At 37.1% G+C, this 27742-nt stretch overlaps 13 protein-coding genes across 13 annotated transcripts; 6 read left to right on the forward strand and 7 right to left on the reverse strand.

The window, feature by feature from the left end:
- Positions 1-157: 157 nt before the first annotated feature.
- SOCG_03913 (uncharacterized protein) lies at positions 158-508 on the reverse strand (the record flags this gene model as incomplete). The annotated part of the gene is made up of 1 exon (XM_013163823.1): positions 158-508. One exon carries the CDS (start codon positions 506-508, stop codon positions 158-160), a length of 351 nt encoding a protein of 116 aa, XP_013019277.1.
- Positions 509-672: 164 nt separating this feature from the next.
- Positions 673-1880, reverse strand: SOCG_03914 (TRE Xcomplex subunit Tex1; the record flags this gene model as incomplete). The annotated part of the gene is made up of 7 exons (XM_013163824.1): positions 673-816; positions 853-931; positions 973-1217; positions 1268-1336; positions 1390-1481; positions 1528-1801; positions 1854-1880. 7 exons carry the CDS (start codon positions 1878-1880, stop codon positions 673-675), a joined length of 930 nt encoding a protein of 309 aa, XP_013019278.1.
- Positions 1881-2003: 123 nt separating this feature from the next.
- On the reverse strand, positions 2004-3972 carry SOCG_03915 (CAMK/RAD53 protein kinase Cds1). Its single transcript, XM_013163825.1, has 8 exons — positions 3533-3972; positions 3429-3477; positions 3341-3372; positions 3210-3294; positions 2895-3154; positions 2635-2844; positions 2372-2580; positions 2004-2325 (listed from the first exon to the last, which is right to left on the reverse strand). The coding sequence occupies exons 1-8, from the start codon at positions 3785-3787 to the stop codon at positions 2040-2042; spliced, it is 1386 nt and encodes a 461-aa protein (XP_013019279.1). The 5' UTR covers positions 3788-3972; the 3' UTR covers positions 2004-2039.
- A 147-nt stretch (positions 3973-4119) lies between these two features.
- SOCG_03916 (dephospho-CoA kinase) lies at positions 4120-5283 on the forward strand. Its single transcript, XM_013163826.1, has 2 exons — positions 4120-4312; positions 4361-5283. Exons 1-2 carry the CDS (start codon positions 4276-4278, stop codon positions 5041-5043), a joined length of 720 nt encoding a protein of 239 aa, XP_013019280.1. The 5' UTR covers positions 4120-4275; the 3' UTR covers positions 5044-5283.
- SOCG_03917 (ribosome biogenesis protein Urb1) lies at positions 5277-10306 on the forward strand. Its single transcript, XM_013163827.1, has 2 exons — positions 5277-5431; positions 5473-10306. Exons 1-2 carry the CDS (start codon positions 5401-5403, stop codon positions 10128-10130), a joined length of 4689 nt encoding a protein of 1562 aa, XP_013019281.1. The 5' UTR covers positions 5277-5400; the 3' UTR covers positions 10131-10306.
- SOCG_03918 (proteasome maturation factor Ump1) lies at positions 10282-11072 on the reverse strand. The gene is made up of 2 exons (XM_013163828.1): positions 10747-11072; positions 10282-10600 (listed from the first exon to the last, which is right to left on the reverse strand). Exons 1-2 carry the CDS (start codon positions 10978-10980, stop codon positions 10445-10447), a joined length of 390 nt encoding a protein of 129 aa, XP_013019282.1. The 5' UTR covers positions 10981-11072; the 3' UTR covers positions 10282-10444.
- Positions 11073-11143: 71 nt separating this feature from the next.
- SOCG_03919 (uncharacterized protein) lies at positions 11144-13460 on the forward strand. The gene is made up of 4 exons (XM_013163829.1): positions 11144-11348; positions 11432-11491; positions 11581-11636; positions 11749-13460. The coding sequence occupies exons 1-4, from the start codon at positions 11254-11256 to the stop codon at positions 13059-13061; spliced, it is 1524 nt and encodes a 507-aa protein (XP_013019283.1). The 5' UTR covers positions 11144-11253; the 3' UTR covers positions 13062-13460.
- A 299-nt stretch (positions 13461-13759) lies between these two features.
- On the forward strand, positions 13760-16330 carry SOCG_03920 (phospholipase). Its single transcript, XM_013163830.1, has 4 exons — positions 13760-14035; positions 14073-14631; positions 14689-15423; positions 15466-16330. The coding sequence occupies exons 1-4, from the start codon at positions 13829-13831 to the stop codon at positions 15960-15962; spliced, it is 1998 nt and encodes a 665-aa protein (XP_013019284.1). The 5' UTR covers positions 13760-13828; the 3' UTR covers positions 15963-16330.
- Positions 16264-18082, forward strand: SOCG_03921 (xap-5-like protein). Its single transcript, XM_013163831.1, has 5 exons — positions 16264-16634; positions 16696-17140; positions 17188-17307; positions 17364-17459; positions 17505-18082. The coding sequence occupies exons 1-5, from the start codon at positions 16486-16488 to the stop codon at positions 17562-17564; spliced, it is 870 nt and encodes a 289-aa protein (XP_013019285.1). The 5' UTR covers positions 16264-16485; the 3' UTR covers positions 17565-18082.
- A 5-nt stretch (positions 18083-18087) lies between these two features.
- Positions 18088-19163, forward strand: SOCG_03922 (ER membrane protein complex subunit 6). Its single transcript, XM_013163832.1, has 3 exons — positions 18088-18362; positions 18409-18664; positions 18776-19163. The coding sequence occupies exons 1-3, from the start codon at positions 18309-18311 to the stop codon at positions 18784-18786; spliced, it is 321 nt and encodes a 106-aa protein (XP_013019286.1). The 5' UTR covers positions 18088-18308; the 3' UTR covers positions 18787-19163.
- SOCG_03923 (HAL protein kinase Oca2) lies at positions 19131-22097 on the reverse strand. Its single transcript, XM_013163833.1, has 2 exons — positions 21321-22097; positions 19131-21249 (listed from the first exon to the last, which is right to left on the reverse strand). The coding sequence occupies exons 1-2, from the start codon at positions 21388-21390 to the stop codon at positions 19391-19393; spliced, it is 1929 nt and encodes a 642-aa protein (XP_013019287.1). The 5' UTR covers positions 21391-22097; the 3' UTR covers positions 19131-19390.
- A 794-nt stretch (positions 22098-22891) lies between these two features.
- SOCG_03924 (wybutosine biosynthesis protein Tyw1) lies at positions 22892-25432 on the reverse strand. Its single transcript, XM_013163834.1, has one exon. The coding sequence runs from the start codon at positions 25127-25129 to the stop codon at positions 23075-23077; it is 2055 nt and encodes a 684-aa protein (XP_013019288.1). The 5' UTR covers positions 25130-25432; the 3' UTR covers positions 22892-23074.
- On the reverse strand, positions 25369-26737 carry SOCG_03925 (haloacid dehalogenase-like hydrolase). Its single transcript, XM_013163835.1, has 4 exons — positions 26536-26737; positions 26335-26377; positions 26218-26280; positions 25369-26167 (listed from the first exon to the last, which is right to left on the reverse strand). Exons 1-4 carry the CDS (start codon positions 26566-26568, stop codon positions 25596-25598), a joined length of 711 nt encoding a protein of 236 aa, XP_013019289.1. The 5' UTR covers positions 26569-26737; the 3' UTR covers positions 25369-25595.
- Between the last annotated feature and the right edge of the window lie 1005 nt (positions 26738-27742).

Genomic DNA, 27742 nt, shown 5'->3' on the forward strand with positions numbered 1-27742 from the left:
TTAAACGAAACTATATATTAATATACCTCTAGGCTCTCAAAAAAGTTCTATGCAAATATGGTCGCTAATGCTGCTGTTACGAATTCATACAGGTGGATATTATATCAACATATAAAAACGTATTTATTAGAGTACAACTTTTTACAATCATGAATCTTTAACGTTGAACCAACCTTTCAGCAACATCCATGTCGATATGAATTCTTTTCCTACTACATAGCCGAAGTATTTCATCGTGAGAAAGGTAAACTGGCTTTACAACTGCGTTAAATTGACTACCAAGACACAAGTAATTTAAGTAGGCCGATTGAGCTTGCTCGGAAGAATCAAACGTTAAATACGCTCTATGGTCATCTTCCCATGTGATTATTATGTTTCCTATAGGGAAATATTTTCGTAAAAGAGCCTCCGTTAAATAATAAGCATGTACGTGTAAGATGTACGCTATAGGTGCTTGAGAGGGCAATAATGAGTGTTTTAATCCTTTAATCTCATTTTTATCTGGCATTGCAGACATGGAGACTCTGTCTACAATTCAGAAGATCACTGTTATATTTTCCCCCAGTGGAATACAGTGCCGGTAAAGGGTACGGGAACTTAGTGGATGAATTTGACGAAAACGTCAAAGCTTGCACCGGGAAGGAAGCAAACTTAGTGATAGTTTTTTACCTTTTATATTCCAAAAATTTTTAAACCACTGCTAGTAGGTTCCGTAAAAGCATATGCTAAAATATGTTTTGTTGGATTCCAAGCAAGCTTATTTAAAGGACCGTTTGTTGGCTGCTTCCAAACTTGTTCTCCCGTTAGTGTATCCGCCTAATAGTTAGTAATCATAAATGCACAAAATCTTACAATATCAATATAACGATCTTCAGATCCACTCGCCAGAAAGCGACCATCAAAACTGAATCCCAAAGAGCGGATTGGATATCTGGTAGAAGTTAGCTAACTATTTATTGTATAACTTCTTACGTTGATCTAGTAATAGAATTTTGGCATATCCATTCATCAGTATCCCATAATGTAACAATCGCGTCTGCACCACCGACTGCTATCCGCTCGTTGTCGGGACTAATGTCTATACAATAGCAATTTGATGTATGTGCATTAATTTCATATACTCTCTGAAGAGATGGCCATTCAATTACTTGAACAGTGCCTAAACCAGTAGTCATGTAGAATAAGTCTTCGCTGAAGGACCAGCAGCATTCATTTGTCTTTTACATTAGTAACATATATATAAACAAGATTTTAAAAATTATGATACCTCACAAGGTTGTTGGAATGTTTGCATAATCTGCCATTCCCTAGCATCAATGAAAGACAACATATCATCCTAAATTTCCTGGTTAGTTTATACGTATCATAAATAATAATGACTATAATTACCCGACTTCCAACGCAGCAATAACGGCCAGAAGGACTCCAGCTTCCATAAATGTTGTTGTAATCACTTTGAATTTCTGCGATGGGTTTAGCACCTAGCACACTGTTAGCAAATTGTTAACTCATGAAGAGAGTACTCACTCCGATAATCCCAAAAGCGTATCATTTTCCCGGAGTACACAGTCATTAATCGATCTGAATGAGTTGGATCCCAAACTACTTGTTCTACTAATCCATTGCTACGTGGTCCTAACTCCGTCGAATATTTAAAATCTAAGCGATCTAAATTCCAGATACGAACTGTGCTATCATTAGAAGAAGTTGCGAGACGATGGCCTGAAACATTCCATCCTAGTGATCGAACAGAACCTTGATGGCCGTGCAAGTCACGAGTTCTTAGCTCTGAGAAGTTTGGCTAAACCATTTAACGTGTCAGTTTTGTAAGAAAAAAAAAGCGATATTCTTACAAGTGACTCTATAATCGAAGTGCTCATTAAATATACACTAAGGATAGCTGGTTCGTGATATGCGTAGTATAGGACGCGCTCTGTGTATAGGAAATATTGTAACTTACACTTGCCAGCAAACAGAAGCTTGACTAAATATATTTCTTTACATAGTAGTTGAATTGATAAAAAATAAATGCTATACATCTATAAAGAAGAATGGATTTGTTCAGTAGAATTGTGTTCGCATTCTGACAGTGGTGGGGACTCTAAAACCTGAATAGACGATTCGGTTTTGAACCATGGATGTTCTAATGCTTCTCTTCCAGAAATCCGCTTTGAAGGGTCCAATTGGAACATTTGAGTGATTAAGTCAATACCCTCCGAAGATACTTCATTTTCCAGAAGTGGGGACATCGGGAAGTCTGCTTTGGATATAAGTTTAACAGATTCTTCTTGACTTGGAGCCGCAAATGGTATTGTAGCAGTTAACCTAGATGCATTAGTATCTTCTATAAGTGGGGATTCTGATCACATACATAACATATAAAACACATCCAAGACTCCATATGTCTACCTTATTACCATAACCACCTACTGGTGGAGTAGTCTTCGATTGCAGAACTTCTGGAGCCAGATAACCCATCGTTCCACAAAAGGTTTCAAAGAATGTGCCTTGACCGTGAAGAACTTTGGCTAAACCAAAATCAGAAAGTTTTAAATGAAAATCTTTGGTAATCAAAATATTCTAACGCCAAATTAGTTCTCTTATTCGAAAGCCAAATATGATTTTGAGACGTACCTCCGGTTTAATATCTCTATGGGCAATACCAGAGTCATGCAAATAAATAAGGGTTTCTATTATTTCTTTCAATAAAGGCTTGCTGTCTTGTTCATCTATCGAGCCATTTGCAATTAGGAAATCCATAAGATCTCCTCCTTCCACATATTCCATGACAATAAATATTTCTTCGTCAGTTTCGAAAACTTCTCGGCATTGCACAACACCGGGCTAAAATACCGTTAGAAAAAAGAAAAAAATTGAAGTTATATAATTCGTACATGATGTAGCGTCTTTAAAATTTCAATTTCTCTTTGAAACATTTCCGTAGCACCTTTTTCGGAGCTAGTGAGTAAAATCTTCTTCTTATTTATTACTTTGATGGCATAATATTCTCCTGTTTCTAAGTCAACAGCCAATTTTACTATAGCAAACGTCCCTGTACCAAGGGCTCGAAGAACTTCATATCTGTATTTTAGCGACGAAATTACTTCTTTTCGAGTGCTCTCTGATTTGTCATAAGGAATCTGACATAAAAACCCTGCACTTGTCAGTCAATCTATTTTTTACTTATTTTTCTTTTCATTTTTACATACGAATTTCATCTTTGGGAACTCCTAAACCGACCCGAATTTCATCTCCATGCGATAGAAGAGTGCGACCATTTTTCGGTAACCTTTCCTGCATAACGTCAGTACAAAGACCAAGTCACATTAAATTCGCTTACCAAGTTTAGATATGTGCCGTTAGAAGAATGATCTATCGGTTTGTTAGTATATAAATAAGTACTGTTTCAGATCCTTCCTTCTTCATACCATGTAAAAATATAACGTTACTCCTCGATTCCGTTTCACTAGCATGACCCTGTTTAAATTAGCATGAATTCTTGAGAGGACACAATTCGCCAAGGAAATTCTACCTCATAGATTTCAAAGTGAAAATTGCTAACTCTAGGACCGCCTATTGAGACCTCGCAAGTACGGTGTCGGCCAAACCTCCAGACACCATTATGAACGTCTCGTGAAAGAGGTATAACATGTGTTTTCCCGTCACCCATGCGAGTCATAACCAATTTTAAGTAAACGTTTTCACTTTGAGTTCCCAACGCGGAGGATTTTTCGCCCTCATTTACAGTGACCTGCGTAGCCTGAGTAGCATCTTCGGTATCCTCCATTGTATTCTGAAATTAAAAACTGCGAATGCAAGGATGCTGAATTTAAATTTTAAAAGATGCGAGAAAATTGCAATGCGAAAATCTTTGAAATCTCCTGACGGTGATACGATTTTTTAGCGTAGATGTTAAAGCCTTGGTTAGGTTAGCCTTGGTACCAGCAGGCTCAGAAACGCGTTCTGAAGTTTGCCATATAGGATACTTCGCTATCAGTCGGTATACAATTTAAGGCATTCTAAAAACTTGTGGAAATTTATTTAAAGCGAATGGATGCAAAACAACAACTCTATGAAGTAGTAAGAAGTAGATTTTGTAAGGTTCAAGATAATCTGAATCTTTTTCTACATATCTCTGTGTGTATATATACTTCAATTATTTAGGAATTCTCGTTTTGACGTTGATGTTCTATCGTTCTCTGAGCTGCAAACCTTTAAAGAATAGAATTCAATTTCGATATTTGTTGCTTTAAACTTGTAATATCTTTTGCTTTTATGTATATCATAGGATTGACAGGATCCATTGCTACTGGTATTACAACAAGTGACTTGAATATATATTAATTTGAATTATGTTTAGGAAAAACAACTGTTTCCAAGCAGTTTCATGAGAAATATCATGTTCCTGTAATAGACGCTGATATCCTCGCAAGGAAAGTAGTGGAGCCCGGAACGAGCTGTCTACGACAAATTCGAAAAGAATTTGGCCAAGAAGTGATCCTTCCAGATGGCAATTTGAATCGCCCTGAACTTGGGAAGATTATTTTCGAAACTCCATCCAAACGCAAGCTTCTGAATTCAATCGTTCATCCCGCCGTTAGGAAGGCAATGCTGAAGGACCTATTTTACTATTATATAACGGGTCATGGCATGGTAATTCTTGATGTCCCGTTGTTATTTGAAGCAAAAATGCACAGCATATGTTGGAAAACTATTTGTGTTGCATCATCTATAGAAACACAAAAAAGGCGATTACTAAAACGAAATCCTGAATATTCATCTGAAGACGCTGATCGCCGTATTCAATCTCAAACTCCCATACAGGAGAAAGAGTACCTTGCTGACTATGTCATTGATAACAATTCCGATTTCGATTCTCTTTCTAGAAACATTCACGCAACCTTTGTTGCGATCCGGCCTTCCTTTGTCTGGACTCTGGCATGCCTTCTCCTACCTATCATGCAAGTTCTTCTGCAAGCGTATCACTATAGTCGTCAAATAAAAAAAGCAAAGAATCAAAAGAAGATCCACCTAACGCAATAAACATAGATTATAATCGAAGTCAATCATTGAGACTACTTCTCATTTTGACTAAGCGTGTGTTTCAAGCAATAGTTAATTAGGATGCATGTCCTCGAAATAATTATTAATATCTTCAAAGATTTTATAGGCATGGAAAAGATAGATACAATGAAAAGGAAAATGCATAAAATTCACTCTATTTGCCCAAACTAAATCTGAATCATTTAGATTTTATTTGTCTTTTACTTAAACCATCTATATAATTTATATTGAAAATCTTGAACGTGTGCTAGTCTTTACGTCCTAGATGGCATACAACTCCCCTACCTTTTTCCAACACCAATTCGTAGACATTTCTGTTCAGCCATATCTGGCAAAATGGATGCCTCTACAATTGATTTAGAAGCTGGTTCGTGCCTAAGTTTTGTAATTGCATACTAATTTGTTTAGAGATTCGGGATTTGGGGAAAATTCTCATTGAACATCCAGCTCATGTGGAAAAAGTTCTTCAGACATTAGAGTTAGACAATTCTGCTCTTCGATACATAGATGCTATTTTAAATAGTCATTTAAAGCAGCTTTACCGTAATTTAGCCTCGAATTCTCCTCTACATACGCTCTCAATCTTGAGAGCAATGGCTTCATGGAATAACGGGGTTGCTTGTGGTCGAGTTTTTCAAGCTTTCGATTGGAGCGGTAAAGTATTTACAAAGTTACTGCAACTTTCCAACCAGCTAAATTCTTCAAAACGAAATGTTAAGCGGATGCGTATGGCGTCTTCCAAGAAACGTTCCTCATTTATATTATTGTTAATCACATTAATCCGTTACGGAACTCAGGAGGTACGCACAGAGCTAATAAATACAAAAAATATTACGACTCCTCTGTTTAAAGGGATCTACAACGATGAACCGGTTGTTCTGAAAGATCTATTACAGGCTTGGCTTACATACATAATCTTAGATCGTAATGTGAGTAGATCTACTAAAGTTTTTTATTTCAATGAATGGTCATTGAACTGTCTCCTGAGTCTCTATTCACGTGAAGAAGAAATGAATGGCGTTCCTCTGTACGAACATGTGCACAAATTCTTTCTGCGAGCTTGCACTGTGCCAGGAGAGGGTCTTTGCTTTTCCTCGGTCGGATGGCATGCTCCTCCGAAGTCTGAAGCAAATATGAACGTTTATAATCGTGTTTTGCAGTCTCTATTGCCTTCATTGCACATCTATACCGATCCTTTGCAGCGTGAGCTTTGTCTAAAAATATTGAGTGCTTGCCCTGACATATCTGCATCCTTTTTAGAAAGAAATAGTTTGAACACTGAGCCAACGCTAAGCTTTCAATGGATATGCTTCACTTCTTTTCTACAGACTTTCCTTAGCATGGACTTGCCTAAACCCTTTTTCCGTCCTGAAACCAACACTCCTCCGTCTGTTCACAGTGTCGTTGAGAATACGTTACCGGCTTCATTTTCGAAGCCTTTGATGTTGAAGTCACTAAATAGTTCAGACAAGCTTGTTTGCTATTTAGGCTTGAACACACTGTTATCGGCATTTAAGAGATTAAAACAGGTCTTGACTACTATCGACGAATCTGAGTTAGATTCTGAAAGCAAAATTTCGTTGATTACATCGATCACTGATGCTGTATCCAGTCGTCTCCCTGATGTGCAAATATTTATTCAGCTCTATACAACAAGTAAGCATGAGTTGTTGACGGATGCTTTGTCGAAAATTATCCTCTCTTATTATACTTTCTTTCCGGAAACTGTTTTGAAGCTCAAAATTAGCAGCAATGTTTTCTTAGGCACTGACTTGTCTTCAATTTCTATCGATCGTCCTTTCTCTCGTTCTCACTTGCAAAGTCTTATTGAAATTATTAAGCTCTTACCGGACGTAAAGTGTTTTGAGCTGTCGAATTCTCCTTTTATTTTCTTGACTTCTCTTTACCTAAAATCAGAATACTCTCAGTTGAAGGATGCTGTTATAAAGGTTCTTGAAGACGCTCTAGCTGAAACTGACGTCGTGTCACCGTCGCTTTTAGTATCTCCAATTATACCCATGTTGCAAGCTTTAGAAACTATACCTGAAGAATATGTTAGCAATGTCCTACAGTATGCGAATGCGTGTATAAGTAGATGTACGTCACGTGTTTATGCTTACTTAGACATGTCTATTAGCTATTGCAAGGAATCACTCTTGGATTATCATGATGGAATGGTACCACCGTTTTCTCCGCTTTCTATAGTTCTTCTTGAACAGATACCATTTCTCTTGAAGGATGCGTCAGTTAACCAGGATGCAAAGTTGTATGTCTTAAATTGGATCTTTAAATGTTTGGTATTTTTAGGTTGTTGTGGTGAATCTTTTAGCTGTCTTTCGAAGTTAGCCACAAAGCTAAATAGCGTTAAAACTGAATATAATTTTGCTGCAAGCGATATAGCTAGTTTTACTGAAATTATCGAGAAGTTAGCAAAGAACATGGAGCTGGGAGAGTCGCTACAAAATTCAGACTTGCTTTCGTTGTTGCTGTTGTGCAATGGCGATTCGTTCTGGGAGAGAATAAAAAATGGGTTTTCTATTCAACCGCGGTTTGCTCTTCTTTATTTCTGTGTCTTGTTAAAAAGGCTTGCTATACTTTTGAACAACAATAAGTCAAACATATATCCACTTTTTGAGTTATTATCAGAAAGTGTTCATTTATATATGGATTCGACGGATAGTCAATCAAGTTTAAGCCTCAGAAATATTTTTTCTAGTCTCTTAAACTTGGAAAGTTTTACCATGCATCCTGATTTCATTGAATTTAATTTGCTGTATGCTGATTTTCTTCACGAATCCCGCGCATTTAATAGTGAAGGCTATATTAGCAGACTGTCGTTAGAAGAAACAAGAAACTTTTTAAATAACCCTACAGAACATAATTTATGGAAAATGCCTCTGTTAGCTAAGTATATGGGACAATGGTCTCAAGATCAAACTAACTGTGCCTGTCAATCAATTGACATCTTCGTGCAAGAGCATACCTCGTTTGTTACTAAGCATTGTCAAAGTATTTCTCCTATTTTGTCTAAGTACATCACTTACGTGTCCATGAATAAACACCTATTGTCAGAACAAACTTTTGAGGTCTTGCTTGAAAATTCATTGTCCAAGTCTTCGGAACTGTCGACGTCCTTAAGTGAACATCTTCCTCAATTGAAGGACTTTTTAGGTGCACCGTTCGCAGAAAAGTCTATAAAGACATTGGAATATGTTTTACTTGAAGGTTGTGACGATATAAGAGTAAATATAATATGCTCTTTAAGTTATGCGTCGTGTGAAATTGCGTCTAGCCTATGGAAGTTTTTTCTTTCTAACAAAGAAGTGAGTAATCAATTCTGTAAAGAATACATCGGATTATATAGTGCTTTGGCTCAAAACATTGATGCTAGTCATATTCCTCTGAATGAGGTTCAAGATTGGTGTACGTTTATTTTCGAATCGAATATTGAATTTATTCTTGAAAATTCATCAATTCTAGCTACTGCGTTCCCTATGGTTTCTCTTTGCAACGTGAAATCCTCCTTTTTCGACGAAATTATGTCAAAACTATCCGAAAACTATCTTCCATTCAATATATTTGAGCTTTTAAGAATTATTGCATCCAAACACGAAATTATTTCATCAAAAGTTTCCAATGTATGTTCAGATATCTTGTTGCTGTTGACTCGTGTCTTCTCAAATAACGATAATTTGGATAAAAGCTTGTTCTCATTCATTGACAACTTCAGTGTTTATTTGAACGAAAATTCAGCAAGTGTGGAAAAAGGAATAAGCAAGACAGTTTTAGACAACTTTTTGGAATCAGCTTTGAAACATATTCAAAACAAATCAGTTTTGGAATTCATTCTTAAACTATTATTTTCTATACCATCGGAACAATACAACTCCTCTAAGGTTTTGCAAATGATGTTAGCAAATGAGAACAATCCTTTAATGTTGGAAGGTTCTTCTAGTGTCGATAAGTCGCTTGTTGCTGCTGTTATCTGTAAACTTACAATAACGGGCAATAACTATTCTTTATCGATTATGGATCAGATTATCCGGTTGTGTAAAGGCAGATACACTCTCCATGACTCGATTCTTTGTGAACTTCTGCGATATATGGAAGAAAGACTCAATGTCAGCGTCGCCAGTCGATACAAAGGCTGGGTTATTACGAATGATGAGGAAGTAATAACAATGTCCTTAAAAGAGAAATCTTCGGTATTAGAGCCACGTGTGGCTCTAGAAAGCATTCATCATTATCCTTCATGCTATATACCAATTCAACTTGATTCATTTCAAGACTTAAATGTTTGTGAAAAACTTTTAAGGACGGAAGACTTCGAGTGGAACGAAAAAATATATCATCCGGTGTTTGCACTAGGTATGGTTGCCGCATTATACCATACAAATCCTGAAGTCTCTAATATGCAAGTTATTCTTCAACAACATTTTATGGGATTAATAATAATGGGTCTTTCATTACATAACTATCAATTGAGAGCTGCTTGTTTTCATTTCATTCAGCATTTCATTCTGGGACTAGAAGATCAAAAGCTTCGTGAAAGACATTTAGTTAAACTAACACTCTCAAGTATAATTGTTAACGTTTCTACTCCAAATCAAAGATTGAGCACGTTAATGGCGAATTTTTATGCTCAGAGTGTAAGCATAATTATGAGACCCTCTCATCACATGTTTTTGGGTATCAACCGCTATTTCTTGCAAAGACAACACATTGACATTACTGATATTCCTATGTTTTATGAATTGTTATATCCCTCTTCCGATTACACGAAATGTCTTTCTTGGTTATTATCGTTGTTGTTGGCGGGTTTACAAAAAGGAGAAGACTTGAAACTTTATCTTCGTCGCCATGTATTTGAAACGATATGCACTTTGTATGAATCTTGTGTGGTAAATAGAGAGATACGGGAAGCTATCGCGAAAATCCTTCTAAGGGTAGATGCACTAGGTGCTGGTGCTATTCTAAAAAAGCATAACGCTGTGTATTCTTTACTGCAGTTACTTCCGTATGAAAATCTACTGTCAACCAAATCCATCCAGACAGCAGAAGCTTGAAAGGGAAGAGATAAAAAAACATCTTCTAAAATTAAAAGTCGTTTTGTTATGGGAATCCGGTTTACGTACACAATAGAACTTGTAATAACACAATCTTAATCAAGAATTTAAAGGGAAGGACATGGGAAAATTTATTGTAGATTTACAAACGTCGAGTAATATTCATGAAACCATAGAGAAATCAATTTGGGACAAACTACTGTAATGTGCTCAATTTTATCATTATAAAGTAACAAATATGGCCAAAAGGAAACAGGAAGAGAATGCATGGAAGAAGGAAAGAATGAAGGATCATAAAATGTTCAGAAAGCTTTTTACAGACCATAACGAGTAGCCACTTCGTTTTGAAAAGTCATTTCCATTGGAGCTTGAGCGGTGTAAATATCGGTCTCATCTAAGCAGGCTTCACGGTTGGCAAGAATGTCAGCATGGAAGTTGCTAGGTCCACCCAAAGCCATAGGCCTTACGCTCTACAAGAAAATATTAGCAAATCGGAATATTTTAGCTAAAGCAAATCTTGATCCCAGGAATCCGACATTTTTTACTTGAAATTTTGAATATGCTATGAAATCCTGCATAGGTATCGAGGGATACAAGCATTGCACTATTTACTTACCTGAGTTGATAGACGCAACTCCATTTCACGGCGAATGGGTTCATGCAAACCATAAATACGGCGCATACTATCCAAACGAACTTGTCGTTGTTGGGCTTCCCAATTGGCAAGACGGTTTTCCAAAGGATGCTTGTTCTCCAATTCGTTAACTTTAGGGCCGTGAGGGCTTAAAACGGACAGCTTGTAATCCCCGGAAACATTGGAGTGTACATTAGAATCAGGAATAATCTGCATATTCAAATTTTTCAATATATATTTGTTCTATAGACAGGTTGATGGTGGTGGTTACTGGGCAAGTTCACTTACTATGGTGTTTTCAGTAATGAGAGAGCAGTGTTACCTGATGCCCATTGCTACTTAGTCTCTCTTGGGCACCACCCTTCCTGTGTATGAACACGAAAAGAAATCTTGACACAAACAGATAAGGAAGAACTTGGCCACAACCACTATAGAGACGAATTTCGAATAGATCGTTTGGAAAAAGAAAGGGGAAAAGGAGACACCACAATGTCTCAAGTGATTCAGTATTCGGAAGCGGATTTGTTGTATCTGTCTAAATCTCCGCTTATAAAAAAACCGGAAAATTTACCAGAATGGATACTGTATGTAGTTATTTGTAGAGTGTATAGAAAGGATACTCTATTAATGCACAATGAATTATTCTTGGTTGTTAACGATTATGTAGTCCAGAGGCTATGAAAGCTGATCGCGAGCGACACATACGGCAGGAAAAGGAAATGAAAAGGTATGATCGAAATTTAGGATGGTATAACGGTGAAGTACTACTTACTGTCCATATGATTGTTGATATTGTGGCTAACATAAGTTTCGTAGTAAACATGATGATGAAGGAAGACAGATGCAGTCAGATCGGAAATATGCCAAATCAAGTAAGTCCTATTATTTTTTGGGTGGTGACGAATGAAATATGATGAGTATAGTCTTGTCTTTGTTGTAACCATCCTTCTTCCGATTGCTGGAACAAGTTACGCTAACCCGTAGAACACGAAGATATCATCCTTGGGCCTCCAAAACTCAGTTTTGCAAGCAGCAATGAAAACGGCCGCTCTATTGGTCGTCATGATGATTTATTATCCTTAGGAAACGTCTACAATGGATCCGCAGTACGACATCGGAACGGAGTTCCAGGTCCTGTACCAACAAAAAATGCTTCTTTAAACAATATCGCATCGACTTCATCGCCTTGGACAAGTCTTAACAAGCATGGTCGTAAAAAGGACTTCGATCGTCGTGATGATAATGAAGGACTAGATCGATTGTCAAAACAAAGGGCCAGTGCCAACCCTACAAGTCCTATGATTCCCAATAGTACTGAAGAGTTTGAAGCATGGAAGCGTATGATGAAGGCTAACACGGCCGAGACACCTGTCATTTCAGGAATGCCTGCTGTTGCTCATGTAGCTTCCCAAAAGCCAGTTCCTTCCCTTTCAAGAGCTGCTTCTGGTTCTGGCACTTCTTTTTCTGCCCGTGCAAACGTTAGTGTTGACTCTCTTTTTGGAAAGCGACCCGTTGCCCCTTCTGTTACTTCTGTTGCTCCGCCAATTGGAACTCCTGGTGGTACGCCTCCACGATTTGCTTCTCCTGCTCTTGGGCTGGAAACAGCCGCTCATGTTGCTCCTTCTACTACCTCATCGAGATTCAGTAAATTCTTCAACGGATTAGGTGGTCCTGAGACATCGAAGCAGTCAACACCATCGGTATCCCACTCAGCTTCCCCAAAAGTGAATAATGCCCCAACCGCCCCTTCGGCTATCCATGATAAAGATGCAGAGGGATTTCAACGTGTCCTTGCAATGCTAGGACGTCAAACTTCTAGCGCATCTGCTTCGCCTAGAGTTCCTGCGGTGCAGCCTTCCACTATGTCCAATTCACCTACTGTCAATCATGGTAACCCCGGAGCTATGTTTACAATGTCTTCTCTCACTTCTCCTGCTGCTTCTGTCGCACCTCCTCCTGGATTAAGTAGCCATGCACTCTCTACTGAAGATGCTTCATTTTTCCGTTCTCTTATTCATTCTGATGCCCGACCTGCGGTACCTCCTCCTCCTGGATTTTCTACAAGTAGTGTGGCTTCCCCTGACAAGGGTGTTTCCAATCCTCCTCCAGGTCTTTACAATCATTATCCTATGGGACCTGTACCACCTATGAGCTCTGTACCGGCTCCTGCTCCTCCTCCTGGTTTTGGATTCCAACAGCCTCCACTCCCTTATTCACCAGGTTTTTCTCCAAGCATGTATGCTCAACCACGTATGTCAGGTCATCCTCTCCCGGACCTTTCAAAAACTTCACACTAAATCTCTTTGTTTTTATGACATATGAAGTCTGCAGAGTTAAATGTTGTTAATGAAGTTTTAAAGGAAGGTTTTTATATGGATATATTATGAAGGTATTTTAGGAAATTATCTAAAGCAATGAATTTGCACATGTCTAAATTTTATAAATTCCTATTTGATAAATGCTGGTTTTTTCGTATATATCGTTTTTAGAATAATGTAACGATTTATTTTATTTGTATAGGCAAAATGATTTAGAATACTGCGATTACGGATAAACCTTGTATTCGAGCATAGTAGACAAGACGCAATGATACAAACTACTTTGACAAGTCATTATACTTTTCTTTCGTTTTTTTTAAGGGCTTTTTGTATGTGCAAAAGGTTTAATTATCATGTGCTTGCATATAGCGTTCTTTGGCAATGGTTTCAACAGTTACTTATCTCAATGTATAATTTTCTGTTTGTTTTGAGGATTATATTGCTATAATGTTTCTAATTTGAATAACTGTCAATAACAATCTACTAAATATGTAAACCTTTGATTTACACTACCAATTCACAGCAACTGTCTTACAAAAAGTATATAAAAGGAAGAACGAAGTCCCTGGGATAATACCTTTATGCATAAAATTGGTATGGCTTAATTAATTTTATTTATTTACTAAAGCATTCCAAGGAATAGCACTATAGTAATAATATGGCAGTAACGGAACGTAAGCGACTCGGCTACTATATGTCAATGTTTACTATGGTTCTATCGAAAGACTTACCAACACTTGAGTTAGATGCAAAAACGACCTGAAACAGAACCAATTCATCATGTTCAATGGTTCTATTTATCGAATTTTGATCTTTACGATGAAACTTCCCCCATGGAAATGCCTGAGCCTCAGCGCTGGCGCAAGTTTTTGAATCATGACAATCGCGCGTTGGAAGCAAAACATATAGAAATTAATAATGCGAGTACTTCTCAAGAACCTAATCAAAAAAATGTAAGGATAGCTACGGTTTTTGTCTACTAACGAGCAGATAATTGTGGGAGTATCGGGTTTACATGTTGTAAATTTACCCACTCTGACATTGAAACCCTTGTACTGGCCTAGTAGCCGAAGAAATGACACTCTTCGTGTTGTTCGAGGGCTGTGGATGTACCAGGATACTGGATTACCAGTAATCGACGAATTGGCAGAAATTTTGGAAGAAGGGTATCAACAGATTAAGCCATACAATGTTAATTGGGACAAACTGGAAAGTGAACTGGAAGACGAAAATCAAGAGAGATCTAGCATTTTTTCTTCTGGAAGGCGGAAACCTTCCAAGGATGCGATAAGCCAATTGCGATGGTCAATAAAACCTCCGTCTTCCGGAAAATATGTCTTATATGAAGATGGTTATCGAGCACTTCTATGCCAAGGAGGATTGCTTTCGTATTTTTCGAAAGGAACACAGTCGCAGCGCACGGGATTGAAAGGAATTCCGGTAATTCGAGATTTTCCTTTGAAGGAAGATGATGGTTTCCGTGGTTTAAAGCAAGTTACTGATCTCTTTTTGGTTGTTCACGGAATTGGTCAGAAAAGATCTGAAACTCGTAAGGAATTATCAATTTTCATTTTAAATATTTACTAATGATTTATTTTTACAATAGAGGAACGCTATCAATTCACCAAAACGTGTAATGTCTTCCGATCATTGATCCAAAAACAGAAAATAATCATGAAACAAAACCCTTTGTTAAGGGACGATTATGAACCTCAACTATTGCCCATTTGCTGGAGAAACAAGATTAATTTCGATTCGTTTTTCCAGGTGACTGAGGACGACGAAAATAGCGACGACGTCGATCAAAACAGGTTTCATATTGAAGATATTGAAATCGACAGCATTCCAACTGTTCGAAGACTATTTGGAGATGTTATGAGCGATATCCCTTATTATATGTCTCACCATAAAGATTCTATCATTCGGTCTGTCATCCGAGAAGCAAATCGAGTCTACAGTTTATGGATAGACTGTAATCCTTATTTTAAAGAAAATAAAGGAAGAGTCTTTATTATCGGTCATTCTTTAGGTGCTACTGTCGTTTTTGACATTTTATCACTTCAACCTACATTTGTAAAGGAGCTTGGACCCGAAGTAGAAGACGATAAGTACTTCAAGTTTGACACGAATGGATTTTTTTGCTTTGGTGGACCTATAGGTTTTTTCCTTCTATTGAACCAAAAAAGCATAATACCCAGGAAAGGACGTGGGTCTAGTCGTTTCCCTGAAAATGATGAATATACGAGTAAGAATGTCCCAAATTCTTATGCATACGCAGAAAATGATCGTTATGGGTGTTTAGCGGTAGATTCTTTTTACAACGTTTACAATTTTCTTGATCGTACGTGTTTTTATCTTCTTCAAACTAACTAATTTAAACCAGCTATTGCTATGCGTTTGAATCCTACCGTAGATGTTAACTATTCTAGAGGCATCCTTCCATCTAGACTCGTGTATTCTCGAAAACCATCGAGCATTTTGAGGGTTATTTCTCGGCCAAATGACGCCCCAATTCGACTCGTTAGTTATCAACAGGCACTAAACCAGTTAAAATCAGACGAGACTGGAAATTCGTCTATACTTCCAGATGCCGAGCAAGATGTTGAACTTCAAACTCGAAATTTTAAGCATGAAAAGAGAGCAAAATGGAGGATGCAAGAGTTGAACGAAAATGGCCAAATAGATTATGTCTTTACGAGTCAACAGGGCATTATTTCAAATAAATACTTAACAATGTTATCTGCACATACCAGTTACTGGAACAACGAGGACTTGGTTTGTTTTTTGGTTGTTGAAACAGCCCGAAAATTTGGAATTGCAAATTCCGTTGAACAATTCAGGGGAAAACGTGCATCTCAAAATAATGTTTCCTTACAATAAGGTCTTTGTCATTTGAGCCGATGGATATGACTTTGATTTATTTACATCTTGCTTGCTTATGGTGTTGGAAAAGCTAAACCTGAGATATATGTGACTTTAAGATAGTTTTGCTATTTCTAGGCATTCTTCGTAATTAAGAATGTCTTTTGTGAAGATGTTTTAAAGCAACGTTTATCAAATTCGCAGTTTCAATTTTATGGAGTGAGACACACCTTAATTTGACAAATGTTCCTTATAATGCCTATATTTATTTACCCATTAATTTTTTTACGATTAGATTTAATTTAATAAATACAACAAACAGTATCTGGAAAAGCGACTTGACAATACTGAGAAGCATTACTATAAAAAAGGACGAAAAATACATACGCCACACATTGATACAAACAAAATTAAAGATATAAAATCTCAAATAGCCTCCAGTTCTAACAGGGAAGCAGAAGAGCTATTGATTGGAATGTTACTATATGAAAGTGTTCCACCGTAATTTATAGACTCTTGCTAATAACAAATATCGCAAATCATGAGCGGTTATGAAAATGCCGAAGAATTACAAGATCTTTTAAGAAAACAAACCACTGGTTTAGTGCATTTAGAAGATTATCGTCGAGTAAAGCAAGGGATAGCCGAAAAAAAAGAAAAGGATGCACTTTCACAGACGAATCAAAAAATGTATGAGCGTACTTATAAATGAAGTTATTTTAAACTATGGAGATATGTTAACATTGTCTAGTAAAAAGAAAAAAAGTGTCTTGGGTAAAAATGCGAAGAAACAATTTCAGTTAAGTAAGGGCAAATTGTCATTTGATCAAGAAGAAAATGAAGGAGAGATGGATGACGGATTACAAAAAACAATTATAAAGAAGAAACATCTTGGGAAGGATCCTACCGTAAATACATCATTTTTGCCAGACGCTGAAAGAGAGGCTTTAGAAGAAGCAAAGAGAAAAGAATACCGGAAACAGTGGTTAGAGGAACAAGAACGGATTAAAGAAGAAGAGATTTTGATTCCTTTTCTGTTTTATGAAGGTTCCACTTCCCGGTATAGTGTCAAAATTCGTCTCAAAGATTCAGTGGGCCATATACTATCAAATATGAAAGACCAAATTCCCAGCCTGAAACGTGTTTTGGATATGGACAAGTTTTTATTAGTACAATCGGATTTAATTATCCCACATGTACGTAAAATTAACTAGAGGTATAGCTCTCTAACTATTTAATATAGCATCACGAACTATACTACTTTTATTTAAACAAAGTTCAAGGACCCAGCGGGTTGCTTTTCGAATTTGAATCTTTGCGATGTCAGAATCCCGAAATGGCAGCAACTCTGCAATTACCGGAAGTATGTTTAAGCAAAGTCTTGAAGACCTTGAAGAGTTTTTAATTAACCTACGTTAGAAAAAAATCCCTCATTTAGTTCCCAAATCGTTTTATATGGAATATAGACATGTTTTTCCCTGTAACTGCTGGGAAATGTTTGACTCTAGGAAAGACGTAAGATGAATGGCTTCTTTCAAATGATTTAATTAACACATTTAGTATGCTTCGCAAAGAACAATGGTCAATCCGAATGCTGCTTTATTTTACAGAAGCGAATGAGGAATTAAGCATACTAGTTTACTATTATTTATTTGCAATTCTGTTGCGCTATGTACATGAAATCGGGTCGTGAATGGTTAAACGAAATCAGAATCTAATGATTTTATTGCTCTAGTGAAGACAGGAATGTATCTCGAATGTCTCAAATGCTTTTTGGTGAACTAATTAGAAGGCATTGGCATGCTTTTAATTGTATTATGGATTCATGTTAAAAATGTATGTCAATACTGGCTGTACAATAGCTGTTAATAGACTCTTCGTATATTCTTGTTGACCGAAAGATATAATTGATTGTATATAGATGAATTATCTCTTTCCCATCGAGCACAAGGCTGAGTTACTCTCAGTTGAGAGCTATGCATCGGATTCTTAGTATTTGTACTATTTAATCTATATAGAAACTACTACCTTCATTGTGTAAAGACAAAATAGACCATTTTTAGTCTAAATTAGAAATGTAAATACTTTTGAGATCTAAATATTAGATTTGCTTTAAAGCAACGATAAAGGCGGGAAACGCTCTATAACCATATTTATGGAAGGGAGGAAAGTTTTAGTTCTTTATTGTTATTTCTTTCAAATGCTTACCCGAAAGTCTTACTCTAGTTTGAGTTGTGAGCTTGTAACTATTGTAAACAATGATCATATTGTATAACTTCCCATAGTGATATTTGGTAAACCCCGACTCTACTACAAAACGATTCTGTTTTGTCAAAGCATTTTGCTTAATTATAGCCGGTTAAGATGGAAAAAAAAATTCAACCATTTGTTACTGAGAGTGCGGTTCATAATGAAAGGGTATATTGACGGTACATTTCATATTCGCTAATTGTCATTCTTACAGGTGGTATCATTCATTCGAAACATGACACTAAGTGTCTTTGGTTGTTCTGCTGGAATTTTAGGGATAACGTCCTACCATGGTATTTTGTTTTATCTCTTTAGCTATTTATTCGTCTCGTTTCTCATTTATACAATGAAGATGGGAGGTAATGTTCGTGAGTTTTATCAACCAGGTCTTAAATTTTGGTACGCAAAAGTAATCGAAGGCGCCCCTTCGTTTGTGCTTTTCTGGACTCTTTTTTACAGTCTCGTTTATGGTATGTTTCGCGGCTGAATGTCGACAGTTATAAAGTCTAAACTGGAAAGCCGCACACTTTTTTACCTCTCGAAGTATTGAATTGGGCGATTTTTAACTAACCATGTCTCAGTTTATGAATAGTTCATCTTGAATAAATAAGTATACACATTTTTATGATGAGCTTGTTGGATACTTTCCATCCATAATTCATCAGACATATATTATGGTCTTTGGGATTGATCCTAAGCAAGACTCCCCCATCTTTTGTTAATATATCAGAATGTTACCAATGTGTGATGAATTTTACTTGCATACTCAATAAATCGTCGTTCAAATAAATGTACCTGTACATTTATTACGGGACAGGTATATGATTAGCTTTTACTAGTAATAAAATTCTGAAAGAATTGTACGTGTCTCATATTATGGATCATAAGTTCTATAATTAACGTTATTTTTATTTTCAATTCACCCAAACACTATTTCATCTCTATTCTTGCTTATAAAATAATCCCTAATGTTAATTTTCGTTTATAGAATAAGAATAGCATGTAGAAAGACAATGAGGCGTTTTCATGAAATTTCATTAATTTAAACAACAAAACGATAATTAACAAAGCTCCATTCAAAATAAATGGTTATAAACAGAAAGTAGTCAAGATCAAACAATATGACCGTATGCAGTAAAATTATACATAATAAGCAACGCCAATAGACCTATTGTATTCTTTTTTTTTTTTTACCTCTACCGTTTGACATGAGGGTATGGAGAGCCTTCAGGAGACACAAGATTGTGAAGGTGAGTAGGAGAACGAATCACTTTGTTATTTTGCATATGACACATCGAGATATTGGCAATCCAGTCATCAGCGAAAACACTATGGATGTCATATCTTCTAACGGGATCCAAATCAAGCATATGCAACACGGCTGCACGAGTATCACGAGGTAGTAAACGTAGCAATCTCCAAGGTCCGTAAACTTCTTGTTTGCCACCAGCATGTACTTGATGCTCAGAACGTTGTTGAGTATTTGGCGGTTTATAGGATGGGTGACCAGGGTCAACCAATCCCCTATCTTTTATAGATTTTAAAACTTCTTCTTCAGAAAAGTCACCTTTCGTAGGAGGTATTATGCAAAACAAACGGAAGGAGTTATCTGACAGTTTGGGGTATTTCCAAGGAAATCTACGAAGAGCCATACAGCAATAAATTATAGCACAAGACCATATATCAACAGCACGAGGGTCATATAACTTTTTGGTTAACGTTTCCGGAGCAAGATATGGATCAGAACCGACCACACCAGTCGCCTCTACAATGTCTGCTTCAAAGGGATATTTATACACCACGGCACTTCCAAAATCAATAATTTTGATATTACAATTTTCGTCTACAACGAGATTGTCAAGTTTTAAATCACGATGGGCAAGGCCCATAGAATGCAAGTAGGCGACACCAGAAAGAAGTTGTTTAAAACAACAATAAATTTCGGGCAGCGTCATTTGTCCACTCATAACAATTGAAAACATATCGTAGGGTGCGTACTCCATAACTTCAAAGAATTTTTTATTTTCTTCTATGATATCCAAGGTCTCAATGATATTTGTATGGTGAAGAGCACTACCCACGCAGAACTCAGCGGTGACTTTTCTAGCATACTCACGCTCAGACTCGGATGGCCTACGAGAACGGAATTCTTTGACGGCAAAAATCTTTCCATCAGAAGAACGCTTCATAATACGAACAGAACCTCCGGCACCCGATCCCAAGATACGGCCAAACTTGCCATACTTTTTAAACAAACCAAAGTGATCATCCTGAATGTTACTACTTGATCTTGATTTAGAGACACCCTTTTTATCAGACTTTTGGTGTGATTTGAAGAATCGACGCAAATCCAACGAGCTGTGATGCTTTTCATGCTTGTCACTTTTGTCGTGTTTATCATGAGAATGAAGTAAAGACTTTAATGACAAGGAGCTTGAGTTTGAGTGATTACCGTGATGATGATGACTGCTGTGATGATGTTTATGGTCCGGTTTTTTAAATATGAATTGGGAAGGAATTTCGCGAGGATCACTTTTGGAGGGAGCTCTACGGGTTCTGCGATAGGGATCATTGGGATCGCCGATCAAATCCTCTGATGACGGAAATCCACGAACGGTCTTTAAGACACTGGGAGAAGAAGGCTTGGATTCCTGGTGATGGTCGTCAGAGTCTTCCTCGTTACTGGGCAAATCAAATTTGTAAAGAGGGTGAATAGACGAGGTATTATCCTTGGAACGGAAAGCGGTGGATGCTTGAGAGGAAATATGGTCGTCTTCGTCCTCATCCTCAGAAGGAATTTGAGAATTTGGAATGGAAATGGGTTCAAAATTTTTCGCAGCAGATGATCGGTATCGGTCTTCTGCGAGTTTATGATCCACATAATCATTTACTTGAATTGGAGATCGAACACGGGGCAAAGGATGACTGGGTTCATGGGAATGTTCAACATCTTCATGAGGTAAGGGAGTAGCATCTCTTTCAAAAGGATATTTTGGGGTCTCTTCTATATGGACCTTGTCTTGGAATGTTTTCTCCAGAGGCGAAGAATCGTCTTCTTTATATTGTTAGTAATGATCAACGACAAAAACGACAACTATGATTATAGTAGAAATAAATATCACATACGAGATTGATTATCTTGAAAAGAGAACTTTGGGGAAGAATGAAGTTCAGACATATTGCAAGCAGTAACCATATATATATATATATATATATATATATATATATATATATATATATTTGTATATATATGTAAATGACAACACCGAAGAAAGATTACAAAGTTTCTGCCTTGTAATGAAAATAAAAAATGTACAAAGTAAAAAATGGAGAGAGAGACAGAGATAGACAGACAGACAGAAAAAGAGAAAGAGAGAAGAAAAACAATAATCAAAAAAATAAAAAGTCCAGGTAATGGAAGTGAAAATTAAAAAAAAAAATCAAATAAATAAATAAAAAACAAAAGAGGTTTTTACCACAATTCCTTTCCAAACACACACGTACACGACGTATCAACAAACAAAACAAAAAATAAAGAAGAGAAGAAACGAAAACAAGGGTAGATGCGTTCCGACACTAAACAATATACATTAACAATATTCCAAATCGTTCGGCGAATTTGTTTTTATATAAATTTTCACACAATGTAAACAATACTAGGAACAAAGAAATACACGTCTAAGGTTCCCCTGAATCTGAGGGATTATAAAAAGGAAATCTTGGCGTTCAATTCACTTCAACAACTTCAAGGAATCCTATTTTCTATACAGCGATTGGGAATTTTCCCTATTTCTGCTATGTACTGTAGGAGTATGGGAAAAGGTAAATTCAGTTACGTAGCAATTTTTGGATAAATATAGGATCCGGTGCGGCAGCTATTGAGTTGATGAATGACGATCAACGTTAACACATATGTAGCCCTTGAACGAATGATGTTGCTCGTTTAACAAAGGCAACCGAAGTGCGGAATCGGGCTCGACCATCGGCCGGCAAGCAACCATCTAAATCGGTAGTTGAGCTTCGGCAGATGAAAGGTAACGTTATTGTTACCTTTTGAGATGAACGGTATAGTAAAAGACGATGTAAACAATATCTATTTGAAAACAAAAGAACATGAAAAGGTAAGTTCTTAAACCATGAAAAAAAAACCAAAGACAACTTGAAGGAAATGCACGGTTTTGTTTCTTCCTATAATCTCAGCATGCGTGGTTCAATCGGCTGCTTTTCAATCAATGGTAAACAAACCGTAAAATTTGCGCAAATATTAATAAACTATATAAACTATATAAAAGCTTCATTACTAAATAAGTCCACGGTTTTACTCTTTCTAACGGTTTGTTAATATTTGTATTATTTGCGACATACGCAAGGGGCCTTTGCCGTTCCCCTTTAAAGTTCGCTCCTTCTTTTGCGGGGGACGAGGAGGTTGGATATTTGCGATAGCTCTCGGTAGTTGACGGTAAAGTCGATGGCGAAAAGTACCGAGACAAACTGGGGTTTAGTCTATTTTGATGGAAGGGATATTAAATCAATAAACAGTATGGGGAAACCCGCCTAGGTAGTAGGTAGGTAGGTAGGTAGGTGGATGAGTGGTTGGGTGGGATTGTTTATTTACATAAAATAAAATAAAAAGAAAAGACTTTTTCAATTCTCTACTGCATTAGAAAAAGAGAATCTAAATAATGATTGGAGATTATAAATAGAATATGTATTAAAAGAAAAAATTACCCCATTTTTAGTATGTGACAGAACTTGTTCTGCTTTCTTACTTGTTCCATCCATCCATCCATCCAGGATGCACACACGCCTGTATTCATACCTGGTATATTCCATATGCCCCAAGCTTCAACAATCCAGCGATATTTAAACATTTCCAAAAACTAAGCAGCAACCTCTGGAACTGCAGTAGGTGCCGGTGTGGCCTCTGGCTTATTTTTATTCTTTTGCTTTCGCACAAATCGAACATCTTCCGGACTAAATCCTCCCTGGCCAAAGTAAGCAAAGTCCGGCGTGGGTGCAATATAATCCATTGGATCAAATGCTTCCTTTGTACGCCATAGCTCAAAGAATTTCGCATAGTCAATGTGAGTGTACCACATGTCGTTCTTCTTGAACTTCGTTTGTGCAACCAGTAAACTGCAACTGTGAGCATGCTCCGCTGCAATTTCGTATTTAACACCCAAGTCTCCCAAATACTTGTCTATATTTTCAATTAACTTCTTTGTAAAGTCCACCACCTCTTCATAGTATGGTACATTCTTCATCGTTAGTGGCGATTGGTCAGAATTTCCACTGTAAGTAACTCCCTTGATCTCAATGAAACAAGGAACTCCCAATCGTATCAATTCAGTGTACTCTTTAATTTGTTCCATGTTAAATCCCTTCACCAATGTCATTCTATACACCGTCCTTTGCTTCTTTTCGCGTAAAATCTCTAAACACGTCAGCAAGCGCTCCCAAAAGTCTTTAAACAATGGTCGATCTACCGACTTGAGACTCTGTTTCGTGCTGGCATCGATCGAAACATATAGCTGAGTCACCATTCCCATCTTCCGGAACGCTTCCGGATGCTGAGCATTTGTGACAAGGAAGGATGAAATTTCCCGTTCATGAAGCATTCCCACGAATTCATTGATATATGGGTAGAAAATCGGTTCACCCACCAGCGACAATGCGCAATGCCTCACTCGAGAAGCTTCAAGAAAACGATCTTGACGCACTCCAGGTACGCCTCGCATCAGTTTCAATTTGGCATAGTGAGATTCAAGAACACCTTTCATAATCAACTCTGGAGGATCAACTTTCCAACGCCATTCTGTACCCACCGGATTCGTGCCGTGGCGCCAGCAAAATGTACATTTGTTTGCGCATGCCAAACTAGGCGTGGCTTCCATACACAAATGACTACGGATACCATAAAAGCTATATTTGTAGCAAAAACCTCGTCCACGCATGGCATTCTTCGTCCATCGACAAATCTTGACACCACTGTGGGAACCAACTACACTATATCCTTGTTTTGTTAACGCTTTATAAGTGGGCGATACAGTCGATACCATTTCCTTGGTGCCGACCGGCAACGAAGATTCTGCCTTGGCTTTCGCCATCATTGGACCCATATCTTCTACATCCATCACTTCAGAGTTTCCCTCCCCTTCATCTATAGGACGCAATAAGGTTCCTTTTTTCATGTTTTCGAGAACAGAATTTGTCCATTGAGTTAAGACATCAACTTGTGTTGCTGGAGCTAACTGTGAGTTTGTAACACCCATAGGAGCAATTCTTGAAGCACCAAGTTTGCTTAACCACTTATCGGTTTGAATAGCCTGGTAGCAAAACATATCACCAGGATAATTGTCCATATCACCAAGTCCAAACACAGCATACCCTGACAACTTTTCTAAAGGGTTTTTTTGAACGCGAAAATCGTAAAATGTCTCACGCAACGTCGATAAGTAGAAATCAATACTACTCTCAATGGCATAAGAGGGTAGAATAATAAGGTAGACTGCATTTTCCGGACAGGAAAGGAAATATTCCTCCAAATCGATGTAATCCAAACTTAGCAATTGCAAGTCATCTCTTTGAAGATTCGTAGACATTAACTTGTGCACTTCATTAGCATACCGCTGGGCTGTTCCTCCCAAAGTAGCGTAGAAGATGCATATTGGCGAGTTTAGCAAATCAATCTCATTCTGAGAATTGGATTGAACGAGTTTGCTCTTCACGTTTTTCCTAGTAAATCTCTTAACCGTTTTCTTGTGCTTTGTGTTTTCTTTTTCTTTCGGCAGATTTTCTTCACTTGAAACCGCCAATTGCTTCTTGTTTCGCGACAGTAGTACGTGAGCTGCCACAGGCAAAAGAAGGACTAAATAAAATAACAGGCCTCTATAAGTCCCCCATTTTTCTTCCAAATACGCAAGATCAAAACTCATAGTGTTTTTCTTCCAGCGTCTTTGGTAGTTGGAAGAGGAAAAAATTCAAAGAGCCTTAGTATGATACCGACCAAAGCAATGTCTTGCCAATCAGAAGCAAGAGAAGATGTATCTTTCCATATGAAAAGTAAAGTATCCGACTTTTATTAATATTCAAGCACTTTGCTCTTTTTCTTTTTGTTGACAATGAGAATTTGTCTTTCTGGACTGATGTGTTTTCTCAAGTGGAAATAATATTTATCTGATCATCTATAAGCTTCTTGAATATATTTTGTATTATGTTTCTATAAAATGATCAACGATTGTAACAAAAAATCGATGGCAATCGAAAGGAAAAATTCAATGAAAGGTTCGTATAATCGTTCAAAATATGTTTGATGGATGTGGTTGCAATACTATAAGATGGAAAAAGAAGAATTGAAGCTTTGTAACAAGTAGCACCATGAAAAGAAAAAGACAGAAAGAATTAGATATTTTGTAAGTCGACTTCCTTCAGAGAAGAACACTTGATGATATTCTTGTCCGCGGCTTGTTCAGAAGACAACGAGAAAAAAGGGAGAAGCTTGGGATCAGGAACCCAAATTACTTTCATGTCAGCAGCTCTTCCCGATTCAAGTCCCAATATGGAGTCTTCAAAAACAAGACAGTCCTTTGCTTCAACCTCTGGTTCGTTCTTTGATCGGAGCTTTTCGTTGATGACCTCCAAGGCAATGAACCAAATGTCGGGATTTGGCTTTCCACGACCAGGAAGCAAACGATCGTCATCTCCCGTTACAATATTGTTCTCAAAAAGCATAAACATGTCTCTTAAATGGCCAGTTTTCCTTTCAAAGTTGTAGGTATCACTAGAAGTAGCGAGTACCATTGGAATGTTGAGCGTTTTACATTGACGTAAAAGTTCCAGTGCTCCAGGAAGAGGTTGAGTTTGTTTCCATAATTCAGATTGCAATTCACGCTGCATCTGCACGTATTGTTCATACGACAAGTCCAACTTGGACCAGTCGAGGAAAATCTGACAAGCTTCTCGAGATGGTCGACCTTTTTTGTGAACTAATTAGCTCTGTCATAAATAAAATGATTCATCTTACCCATCATTTGAGCCTTGATCTCCATAGGAAAAGGGCCTTTTTGGTATCGTTCCAATATAATGTCTAGATGATAGGATTAGTTTCAGCAGGAAAGAAACGAAAATTGAAAAGACATACTTGTACTTTTTGTATATATGGTTTCCGTGTCTAATAAAAGACCCTGCCGCCCGTTAGTGTCCAATCCTTAATAATGCAATCCATAGACCACCATTTAAAGAATCCAGCTAGGAAATGAATATCCACAGTTGAATCCCAGTTTTACTAAAAAAAACGAAAAGCTTGTAATATTAGGGTTTCTGGTGCTCAACTACTACTTACGTCCATATCGAAAAGACAAGCTTTTGGAGGCATCTTTTGTGTTTTAGGATGGTTAGATTGAATTTTTAAATATTTTAGATTTTCTACAGTAATAAAACCAAAAATGGGAAGTTTTGATAAGCTTGGTGAAATTCAAGTTCAAGGCTTTGTGATTTCTGGTCAGTCAAGATGCCTACGTATAGGTGTTTTAGATTTTTCCCTAGTAAAAATAAAATAAGAAAACATTTACATGTGAATAAAAAAAAAGATTTTAGAATCTTTTATAAGTTATTTAAAGAAACTGACTAAAGTATAGAATTTAAACTGATCGAGCATGTGTTTTGTTTACTAGAAGGAATCATTCTTTTTTATGGATATGGATATGAAAAAGTCACCGCCAATTCAACCAAGAAGAGAAAATCTCCCTTCAACAATCGTGGTTTATTTTTTGTCTTGTTTTAAAACCCACGATCCACTCGAGATATTCAATATGGGTGCTGGTTCGTGATCGTAAAATATTTTTATATATATGGTTCCATTGCTTCAAAACTAGTATCAATTTCCGTAAGTTACAGAAGTCAAGAACAAGCAGAGAACTTTAAAGCTCTTTTGACTTGATGAGACAGCACCTTAAATCCCTACGAGTTTGCTGTAATTTAGTTTTCAGACGAACAAGAAACCGTTTCCTCACGAGTATGTTATCTGATAAACCGGTAATAACAGATCAAAAGAAGTCATGCCAAAAGAAAATCACTTTGTAGAGTATGAGTTAAATCGAAGAAAGGACAATGTCGAAGGTATTTCGATTTATCTCAATTTTCTTTTCCAAAGAGTCGGGATTTAGGACTAAGGCCGTCTTTACATGACTTGGGAGAAAAAAAAAAAAAAAAAAAAAAAATTCGTTGTCAACTGAAACTTTCACAATCATTGCTTGATCAACTCATTTACCTTCCATCCTCTGTTTGTCGTTTGAAAACCAAGAATCTCTCATACTGCCAGCCCTGTAAGGGTTCTTCTGCCTTTTTTTCTTCTTTACATGACAATGAAAATCTTTTCGTTGCTTCTTATATATTTATTAATTCAGTCTTTCCGTGTATTTATGTAAAAACAGGCCGAAACAATAAAATCAATGAATCTTTTCTTCCCATCAATATGCGAAAGATATCTTATCAGATTAGCATGGATGTTTGGTAAATTTATATAGAAAAGAACAAGAACAAGAATAAAA

This window comes from Schizosaccharomyces octosporus, assembly GCF_000150505.1.
Source record: "Schizosaccharomyces octosporus yFS286 unplaced genomic scaffold supercont6.2, whole genome shotgun sequence".
Classification (NCBI taxonomy): domain Eukaryota; kingdom Fungi; phylum Ascomycota; class Schizosaccharomycetes; order Schizosaccharomycetales; family Schizosaccharomycetaceae; genus Schizosaccharomyces; species Schizosaccharomyces octosporus.